Source organism: Orycteropus afer, unplaced genomic scaffold, assembly GCF_000298275.1.
Source record: "Orycteropus afer afer isolate SDZICR_OR568_19922 unplaced genomic scaffold, OryAfe1.0 scaffold00219, whole genome shotgun sequence".
In the NCBI taxonomy this organism is placed as follows: domain Eukaryota; kingdom Metazoa; phylum Chordata; class Mammalia; order Tubulidentata; family Orycteropodidae; genus Orycteropus; species Orycteropus afer.
In genome coordinates, this window is record NW_006921806.1 from 5,158,608 (window position 1) to 5,169,716 (window position 11,109).

Consider the following 11,109-nt stretch of genomic DNA (forward strand, 5'->3'; position numbering starts at 1 on the left):
GTTCTTCCTGAACTTGAGTTGTAGCCTGGTGCTTCCCTAATAAACCCTGTAATCTGTGAGTTCTGTGTGGCCACTGCAGTGAATTATCGAACCCAGGAGACAGGTGGTGGTGCTTTGGGAGGAACGGTTGGTGAAAGGGCTGGAGGGAGGCAGCATGTTTGGCCTTGCAGCAATAGGCCTTGGGTTACTGCTGGTAATCCTGTCTTCCTCTTGTGAGATTAGAGGAGGTCAGAACATGTGGCCTCCTTGCCGTTTTTGCAGGTACAGAAAGTCAGTAGACAAGAAACATCAGGGGGAGACAAGTACCTCCACAATGACATCCCTACAATGACAGCTTCATGGATGAGAATCAGCATAAAGCCAATTCCAGGAAGGTGGAGATCAATCATGTCCCCACGTTTCCACTTCTCCATCATCTCTGAAACCAGCCACTCACATGGAATTCTCCCTCATTGAGTCTAGCCACCTGTGCCTAGGTCAGACCTTTCAAGTTAAAAGGACACCATCTGAGGGTTTGCTGATTCACTTGAATAGCTCAAAGAACTCAGAGAATGTTATACTTATGACTACTGGTTTTATTGTAATAAAAAGATACAAATCAGGATCATCATAAGAAAAAGATGCATAGACAAGGTCTGAGAGGTCTGAAAAGGTTCCCAATACAGAGCTGCTGTGTCTCAGAGACAGCATGTTACCCTCCCTTTCCTCACCAGGAAGTTCTCTGAGCCTCTATGTTCTGGGCTTTTTCAGCCAGTCCTGCATAATAGGCTAAATCCTATCTCCTGATGGTAGGCATTATCACCCTCCCAAGTGAGTCTTTTCTGGTCTGGCCAGTCCCTATTCATCAGCACAAATGCTCAGGTATGGCCTGAAAGTCCCAAAGGCACTCCAATGACCCCAAAGGTTATTTCTCTGGAAACAAGGACAAAGGTCACCTTACTTAGGGTAAAACTAGATTCTTTACCCCCACAATCCCACAGAGCACGAACACAGGGAATAGAACAGGAGACTGGGGGACAGCCTCAGAGCAGCAGGGGTGGGGAAGGAAGGTTCTGAGGAAGTGGCATCTATTACAGATTGGCACAGGAAGCAAGTTTACCAATAAAGACATTATGGCATTGTGTTTCCACAATGGGCTTGTCAGTTCAATCACTTTGGGATAGTGCTGGCACACTGAGAAATGAAAAACTGACAACAGTACTGGCCTTCCTCAGGCCAGGTGGGGATAAAGGGGATGTGGGTAATCTTCCTTCTAGCAGGGATGAATTGGTAAGGTGGTTGGAAGCTGAGATCAGAGTGTAGGTCCTAGGAAGAATAGGGAGACCATTCCCTGGCTCCTGATTGCTCTCATGTCCCATACCACCCATTTCTTCCCACAGTAATTCAAGGGTTGCAGATGACATCCAAGGGAAATCTGGGGACACTCTGTAGGATGCTGTGTCCAGTCCAGGGTACTTGCACACTTGGTGTTGTTGAAAATGAAACTGTTGAGATGAGGTCTTTTTCTAAAAGTGAGAGGTAAGAAAGCTGAACAATGATAGGAGCAGAAGCCAGGGAAGTCTCCCACAACCTGACTGATAACCTTTGTTTAATGACACAGCTTTACAACTGCTCTTGGTTTGGAATGCTGAAAGCATAAGAACCGTGTTCCAAACTATTTATAAAGTCATCATGCCACTCTGGGTAAAAGCCATAGACACCAGGCTTCATGATTCTGCCACCACATCAGATGGTGATGACAGTGTTCTGTCTTGGATGGCACTGGAAGCCCTCCTCAATGGAGACCCTACTCCCTTTTTTGTTGTCTCTTGCTATCATGGGGGAAACCTTCATAGTAAAGTCCCACTTTTGCATGGAAATAGCAAGGTAGTGTCAGCACTTTCTACCAGCAGAGGCCTAAACATATCTGAAAGACTAGATGGCAAAGAAAGGAGCAGGATCAACTCGCAAAGTGATGTAGTCTTGGTTACTGAAACAGAAGGATTCAAGAGTTAAGGGAGTAATTCCCCAACTACTGTCAGAGACCTCCAACAATGGGAGTGGAGATGATTGGAGGGGCTCCAATAAGCTAGGTCCCCGGTGTTGAAAACACCCTGTAACACCTAGAGCAAAACAAGAATTAAAACTGCAAAGAAAGAAAAAGAGAGCAAAAAGCCCTTTAAGATAGCTTTTGTTGAATGGCCTTGAAGAGAACTTAGAGGCCCTCTCTAAAATGTTCTGATAACTGCCCCACCAAGAAAACCAAGGAGCAACATAGTGTCATAGTTACTATAGTAAGTAAGGGGATGAAGAAGGTAAAATTGGAGAGGTCACTTCCACATCTGGCAATCAGGTGGGACCCATGCTGTTCACACTTGATATAGAGGCATGGTTCCACAAATGAATGATGACACACACAAGGGTGGTGGCATCTCCACCATCAAAGACTGACCAATACAGAAGGAGCAACATGAGAAAGGATGGGCAAGAGGGGTGTCTGCCCTGTGCAGCTGTAGCCTTTCCCAGTGCCAACCCCTCCTTGGAGAAGCCCAGGACCTGTTTAAACCAACTTGCACTGAGCCACCTGGTTCTCTGCTCCCTTGGCCCTGAAAGCCTACAGCCAAATCCCAGCAAGTAGCCCTCAGTGGCTATGGTGTGGTGGATCACAAGGTGTTGGCCCTATGATTGAGATGTTCTGTTCTCTCCTAGGGAGGGAAAAAAAGGGTCCTACCAACTTTTGCCCAGACCTCCTGACTTTCAGAAATAAACAATACTAGAATTTAACCTGGGAGCTCTGGTGGTGTAGTGCCTAAAGCATTTGACTGCTAACCAGAAGAATGTCGGTTCAAACCCACCAGTCACTCCTTGGAAGGAAGATTAGGGCAATCTACTTCCGTAGTGATGTTGTTGCTGTTGTTAGGTGCCGTCAAATCATTTCTGACTCATAGCAACCCTATGCACAGCAGAACAAAACACCCCCCAATCCAATGCAAGCTTCATGATCCTTGCTGTACTTGAGCCCATCGTTGCACCTTGGTCCTCAAGGAGACATCTGCTTCTCAGCACTTGAAAGAGGTCCTTTGCAGCCGAGTTGCCCAGTGCTATACGTCATCTAATGTCCTGACTGCTGCTTCCATTGGCATTGATTGTAGAACCAAGCAATGTGAATTCTTTGACAACCTCAATCTTTTCTCCATTTATTGTGATGCTGCTTATAGGTCCAGTTGTGAGGATTTTTGCTTTCTTTATATTGAGATGTAATCCATACTGCAGACTGTATTCTTCAATCTTCGTCAGTAAGTACCTCAAGTCATCCTCACTTTCAGCAAGCAAAGTGATACTGCCTGGGAAACCCAAGGAGGGGTCCCTATGAGTCGGATCTGACTTGAAGGCAGTGAGTGAGTGAGAATTTAAACTGATATCCCTCTGCCACCAGAGAGGGAAAGGAAGTCAGACCAAAGATCCTATGCCAAAATAAAAGCTCAGTGTTACACTGGCTGCACTTCTTCCAGGATAGATTTGTTAGTCCTTTTACCAGACCATGGTACTCTTAGCATTCTTCTCCAACACCACAACTCAAAAACATCAATTCTTCTTTGGTCTTCCTTATTCATGGTTCAGCTCTCGCATGCATAAGAGCCAAATGAAAATACCATGGCTTGGGTTAGGTGCACCTTAGTCTTCAAAGTGACATCTTTGCTCCCCAACACTTTAAAGAACTGGGAAGAAGATTGGGAAGAAGGATGAGGCCATCCACTTCTGAAAACATTATAAATCAGAACATATACTATTCATTGTTGTTGTTGTTTGTTGTTATGTGCCGTTGAGTCGGACCTGACTCATAGCAACCCCCCTTGGGTTTCCGAGGCAGTATCACTACGGAAATAGATTGCCCCATCTTCCTTCCTTGGAGTGGCTAGTAGGTTTGAACTGCCAACCTGCTGGTTAGCAGTCAAGTGCCTTAGGCACTATGCTACCAGAGCTCCTACTATTCATATAATGTGCTAAATTGGGAGAAATATGCTATTTTTATATAATTGAATCAGTATATGTTATGAATAAATAAATAACATAAAAGAAGCAGTTGAAATTCTCTATAAAATTAGACAAATACAGCCCTTTGATCTACTCAATTGGCTTGGATTAAGCAATGACTGAGGTGGCTAGTTATAATCTGTCCCCCAAGCAAGCCTGATCATCCTGCTGGGGAACAGTACTAATTGCTGTTGTTCTGTGCCATCAATTCTTACTCAGAGTGACTCTATATAATAGAACAGAACTGCCCTACAGAGTTTACTGGGAGCTCCCATAGCATAGTGCCTAAGGCATCTGACTGCTAACCAGAAGGCTGACGGTTGAAACCCACCAGCCACTCCTCGGAAGGAAGGTTGGGCAATCTACTTCCATAGTGATACTGCCTCAGAAACCCAAGGAGAGGTTGCTATGAGTTAGATCCAACTTGACAGCAGTGGGTTTGGTTTGCTTTTGGTATAGCGTTTCCTAGACTGTAATTTTTACAGGAGTAGACTGACATGTCTATTCTCTTATGGAGCTGCTGGTGGGTTAAAACCACTGATCTTTCAGTTTGTAGCCAAGCACTTAATAACTGTACCACCAGGGCTCCTGTCCTGCAAGTAACCCTCATTAAATGCTGCCTAAAAACATTAAGCAAATGGTTCACACACATAACTCCTATCAAAGCTGTACACCATGCCACAGACATGCCGTTGAGTGTCTGAAATGGATAACAGGTATACCAAGACTTGTGAGCACTTTACTTCTTTCTTCTGGCACCTTGATGGGAGGGGGGATGGACTGCTGGGAGGACAGTCTGCCTGTGCATTTCCAATCTGGGTCGCCTAAACAGAGGCCTTGAGCCCAGAACATTTCTCTGATAAAGATGACAGGAACTGGGTCTCTCTCTTCTCCTTATAGAAGACTTCCTCTTTGTTTGGGGCTTGCAGTAACTTTCTCTGTCTTGCTCATGTGTGGGGACCATATAGCACCTGGCCAACTCCACTTCTATATCTGTTTCCAGTGGGAAAGGAACAAGGTTTTCCTCACCTGTGGCACAAGAAGGGTGAGCATGGAACAGCTAGCTGCCTTGCACCAGCTGCGAGGGGGCACTTAGTGGCAATGGGAGACCACTGTCCACATTTGGAGCTGATTTTGCTCTCTCCCTCCTCTATGTGAGTAATGTGTTCTTCCACGTATTGTCAGTCTTTTGTTGGCAACCTCAAACCTTGATACATCAGGAACCCCGAGACATTGCTGGTGAGAATGTAGAATGGTGTGGCCTCTGTGGAAAGCAGTTTGACAGATCCTCAGTAAGTTAAACATAGAACTTTCATATGACACAGCAATTTCACTCTATATGTCTACAGAAAAATGTATACATGAATGTTCATTGTAGTGTTATTCACAATAACCAAAAAGTGGGAAAAAACTACATGCCCATCATCAGATGGATAAAATACATCCATCAATACAGTGGAATATTATTCAGCCATTAAAAGGAATAAAGTATTGATATGCGCTACTTTTTTTTTCCCCAATTGTCATTCTAATAGGGGCAAGGTGTTATCTCCATACAGCCTAATAGGAGTCCCTGGATGGTGCAAACAGTTAAGCCCATCAATCCACTTGCTGAAGGGTTGATGGTTCAAATCCACCCAGAGGCACCTCAGAACGCATGTCAGTCGATCTGTTTCCAAACGATCACTTTTGAAAACCCTACGCAAGGGTTCTCCATGAGTCAACTGATTCAAAGGCAACTAAGAACAAGGTTAATGGGAGTCCCTGGTTGGAACAAACGGTTAAAAATGGGGGTTAAAAGCTGGACAACTAGCCCGGGTGGGTTGGAGGAGGCAGTTCTAACCCACTCAGAGCCACCATGGAAGAATCACAGCCTTGAAAACCCTATGGAGCACAGTTCTACTCAAATAACGGAGTGGCCCAGCAGTCAGAATCCACTTGACAGCAGCTAACAACTAACAAAGTAAACTTGAAAATATGCTAAATGAAAGAAGCCAAGAACAAAAAGCCACATATTGTATGATTTCATTCATATGAAATATCCAGAACAGGGAAATTTCTAGAGACTGAAAGTAGACCGCTGGTTGATTAGGGCTGAGGTGGTAGGGGGATGATAGCTAAAGGGTAAGAGGTATCTTTCCCATTTTCAGTTTTCTCTTCATTTTTTCTTTAACCCTGGGAGTTTCCTTCCGTTCCTTGGGACCTCAGCTACAAAGGAATTTTTGCCATTTTTCACGAGACATTCCCAGACTTTGCTGTGGAAGGCTTTCTGGGAGTGGCGGAGGGTGGCCGCTCCTCGTCCAAGCCCCAGCGCTTCCGGAGTCTGCACCAAGACTCTCGCCCCTCCGTGGGCCGCCCGCTGAGCACTAGAGTCCTGGGCTCCAGGCGCCCCTCGGCCCACACCGCCGGAGGGTCCCACTCGTTGCCCGCCTGGTACCGACCTTACCTTTCTTCCCGCACCGCCGCTGGATGGCTGTGACAGAGACGGCTCCTGGGCAGGGGTCACGGTCCCAGGTGCAGCCTCCTCGTTGGGCCTCACTGCCGCCCGGTGCACCCGGGACCGAAGCTCCCTCACTTTCCCCATTTCCCCGGCGGAGACCCACAGCCGCGCGAAAAGACGCGACAGAGCTTGCCGGAAGCTAGTCCTTCACGCTCTCGTCCCCTCTGGAAACAAGAGCCGCTGCTGATGGGATCCGCGTGCTTCCGGTGCTGTACTGCTCTACCAATTCAGGGTCCACAGAAGGGCGGGGCGGGGCATGCTATAGCTAGTGGGGGTTCCTAGTCAGGCCAAGTACCTCTGGGCCCTCAAACCTACGCATTTATAATTCACACTCACTGCCATCGAGTCGGACCCGACTCATAAAGACCCTTCCTTGGGTTTCCTAGGCGGTGTCACTAGGGAAGTAGATTGCCCAATCTTCCTTCAGAGGACGGGCTGGTGGGCTTGAACCGCCAGCCTTCTGGTTAGCAGTCAAAGCCTTAGGCACTACGCCACCAAAGCTTCAAGCATTTATAGCCTTTTGTGTACGGCCCGCGGGCGCCCGTGGTCGTGGGTGTCATCTCAGCTCCTGTCGTTCACGAACGATGACCCTGGGCACGTTACTGAGGCCCTGTGACTCCGAGTTTCTCCGTTTTTAAAAAAGGGCATTGCAGTGTTAGGACCCCCACCCGTGGTTGGTATGCGCTAATTTTTCCAATAATGTCAGCCTTCCAACATTTGGGGAACGTACCCAGACCAAACCTATCGCCGATATAAACGTTTCCTACAAGACACTAGGGGGCAGTGGTGGTTCAGTGGTGAAAGGTCTCCACTTAAGAGACCTGAGTTTGATTCATAGCAGCCACAACTCCTCTGTCAGTGGAGGCTGGTGTGTTGCTATTGTTAAAATAAAAATAATGTTTAGCCAATAATAGACACTGTTTTGAAGTTTATTCAATATGCTATTTGCAAATCTGGCAACACTTCTGACTAGAGAGTCAAGAATGTTCCAAAGATTTTTCTATATTCCATCTTATCACTAGTGAACTATACATCGCCATGGGGAGAAAAAGCTGGAACAGAACTGATAACACAATTTATGGTTATGCAGGATTCCTACAGTATTGCCTTGAAGAAAAATTAATTACTGATGGACCCTAAAACAGAACTGCTAGGCCTTTGAGCTTTCTATTTGTCAAAACTGATTAAAAACCCCCTGCCATAGCAGATTCTGACTCATACTGACCCTAGAGGACAAACTAGAACTGTGCCCAGAGGTTTTACAAGGCTGTAAATCTTTATGAAAGCAGACTGCCTCATCTTTCTCCCTGGGGAATGGCCAGGAGGTTCCACTCCCAACATTTTAGTTAGCAGCCCAGTACATTAACAACAGCACAGCCAGAGCTCCTTGTGAAAACTGAGTGTGCATAGATAATTCTTTTTTAAAAGCACAATATCCAGGCAAACCTTCTTTACAAATTAAGCTAAACTATCATTTGGAAAAAAGATGGAAGTTGTCAAAGACTTCATATTACTTGGTTCTACAGTCAACACCAATGGAAGCAGTCAAGACATCAAAAGACATATTGCTTTGGAGGTTGTGGTCACTGTTTGGTCACAGCCAGCTACCCAGAGCGACTGAGTAGTTGAACCTGTGGGCTTGGGACCATAGTTGCAGGGGACACCAAGCTCAATTGGCATAACACACTATACAAAACATTGTTCCACCTTCTACTTTGGCAAGTAGCGACTAGGATCTTAAAAGCTAGCAAGCTGCCATCTAGATGCAACAATGGGTCTCTCCTCATCAAGAGCAAAGAAGAAAGAAGAAAACCAAAATTAATGGAAACAATCAGTCCTAGCAATGGGTACACCATCTGATCTGCAACCTATACAACTATGAGACCAGAACTAGATGGTGCCCGGCTACCACTGTCATCCACTTGGAAGGGATGTACGAGATCCTGCATAGAGAGGGAGAACAATGTGGAACAAAACTCAAAATCATTTGGAGGCAAAAAAAAAAAAAGAAGAAGAAGGTGAGGACCAGGTTTGCTGGTCCAATAGAGCCTGGTGGAACCACTGAGACTATGGCCCCTAGCTACCCTTCAGGTCTGGAATTGAACCCACACCTGTGGTTGCCAGCCAAACAATGTACACAGGCATGTGAGTTAAACATTTACCTCAAGTAGACACATGCCCTGGAGAGAACAATCATGGGAGAAGGAAGGGCTGCTTATGCACAGGGAGACAGCCCAGGGTGCAGGAGAGTATGGAGGGATGGACACTGGGAAAAGGTAACTATGGGGAGGAAGTGAGAGGGGAGCTGTTGCATTGTGGTAAACTGTGGTCAATGACATGAGACAAAGTATATGTGAACTGCTGTATGGAAAGTGAATTTGCTCTGTAAATCTTCACCCAAATCACAATAAATTAAAAAAAAAAAATCTCTAAGAAAATATATAGGCAAGTCATCAAAGTCTGGAAGAAAACATTTGACAAAGAAGGTATTTAGCCTATATAAAGAATTTCTACAGTTCAATAATAAAAGAATGAAAAAAAAAAAAGACATATTGCTTTGGGCAAATCTGTTACAAAAGACCTCTTTCAAGTGATGAAGAGCAAAGATATCTCCTTGAAGACTAAGATGCACCTAACCAAGCCTGGCTTGTAATATGAAGTCTTTGACTACTTCAGTCTTTTCTCCATCTATCATGATGCTGCTTATTGGTCCAGTTGTGAGGATTTTTGTTTTCTTTATTTTGAGGTATAATCCATACTCTAGACAGTAGTCTTTAATCTTCATCAGTAAGTGCTCCAAGTCATCCTTACTTTCATCAAGCGAAGTTGTGTTGTCTACATATCTCTGGTAACTAATGAGCCTTCCCCCAATCCTAATGCCATGTTCTTCTTCATATAGTCCAGCTTCTTGGATTATTTGCTCAGCTACAGGTTGAATAAGTACGGTGAAAGGATACAACCCTGATACACTCTCTTCCTGATTTTAAACCAGGCAGTATCCCCTTGTTCTGTTCTAATGACAGCCTCTTGGATTATGTACGGGTTCCTTGTGAGTACAATTAAGTGTTCTGGAATTCCCATTCTTTTCAATGTTATCTATAATTTATTATCATCCATAAAATAGAACACCTTTGCATAGTCAATAAAGCAAAATAAACATCTTTCTGGTATTCTTTGCTTTGAGCCAAGATCCATCTAACATCAGCTATGACATCCCTTGCTCTACATCCCCTTCTGAATCCAGCTTGCATTTCTGGACGTTCTCTGTCAATATACTGCTACAACTGTTTTTGAATTATCTTCAGTAAGATTTTATTTGTGTGTAATATCAATGATATTGTTTGATAATTTCCACATTCTGTGGGATCACTTTTCTTTGGAATGGGTACAAACATGGACCTCTTCCAGTCAGTTGGCCAGGTAGCTGTCTTCCAAATCTCTTGGCCAGTGCCTCTAGAGGGGCATCCGTTTGTTGAAACATCTCAAAATCAGCCAGTGAAAACTCTATAGATCACAGTGGTCTAACCCACAACCGATCATGGGGACAGTACAAGTCTGGGCAGAATTTTGTATGTCACCATGAGTTGGGAGCATCTAACACCAGCTATGGTAGTTAAGGTTGTGTGTCAACTTAGCTGGGATATGGTTTTGAGTGACTGGGCAGCTGGATGCAATTATTCCACATGGTGAAATCAAATGATAAACTCCATGGTGGAATCTGCTGTGAGCAGCTAATTAGTTGCCTTCGGGATGTCACCTGCTCTCAGTATGTGTGGGGAAGCTTTGAGGAAGGTCTCTAGCTTGTTGGCACATTTTGGATCCCTCATATGACTGAGTCTTTGTCTCCAGTTCCTAAACTTGAACCAGTGGACTACCATGTTGTCTGCTGATCTTGGGATTGTTCCTGGGCTTAAACCAGGCCTGCTTTTTTGCTTGCCGGTCTTGAGATTGCACCATTGTACTTGTGGACCTTGGGTTTGTCAGCCTCAGCAGCCAGTACCTGCATGAGTCAGAAAGAAGCCTCCAGTTCCAGTGGACCTGGAACTAGAGGCAGAGCTGAAGCTCAATGTGGGAGGGGCCTTCACAGAGCTCCTAGAACTTGCACTCTGAATTCAGACTTCTAGCCTCCTAAACTGTAAGAGGGGAGCTCTGGTGGCGTAGCGCCTAAGGCATTTGACTGCTAACCAGAAGGCTGGTGGTTCAAACCCACCAGCCACTCCTTGGAAGGAAGAAGGGGCAATCTCCTTCCATAGTGTTACTGCCTCGGAAACCCAAAGAGGGGTCTCTATGAGTCAGGTCTGACTTGACGGCCCATAACAACAACAACAAACTGTAAGAGAAAAGTGCCGGTTTGTTAAAATCGTCCGCTTGTAGTATTTCTGTTACAGCAACACTACAGAACCAAGATAGCAGCTAACAACAAGGCCTTGGGAGAAGAAAACAGAATTGGAGAACTGTTTGAACATGGAGCATTTATGTTATGAGAAATATTATATTCCTATGCATGTGAGAGCTGGACAATGAAGAAGGAAGATCGAAGAAGAATTGATGCTTTTGAGTTGTGGTGTTGGTGAAGAATACTGAAAGTACCATGG

The 11,109-nt window shown here is 45.2% G+C and overlaps 1 protein-coding gene across 1 annotated transcript in view; it reads right to left on the bottom strand.

The window, feature by feature from the left end:
• Positions 1–6,598, bottom strand: part of SLX9 (SLX9 ribosome biogenesis factor) — a 74,806-nt gene extending 68,208 nt beyond the window's left edge. Inside the window, exon 1 of the mRNA XM_042782021.1 lies at positions 6,461–6,598. Within this exon, the coding sequence (XP_042637955.1) occupies positions 6,461–6,598 (138 nt within the window). The remainder of the gene's footprint in view (positions 1–6,460) is intronic.
• Positions 6,599–11,109: the final 4,511 nt, after the last annotated feature.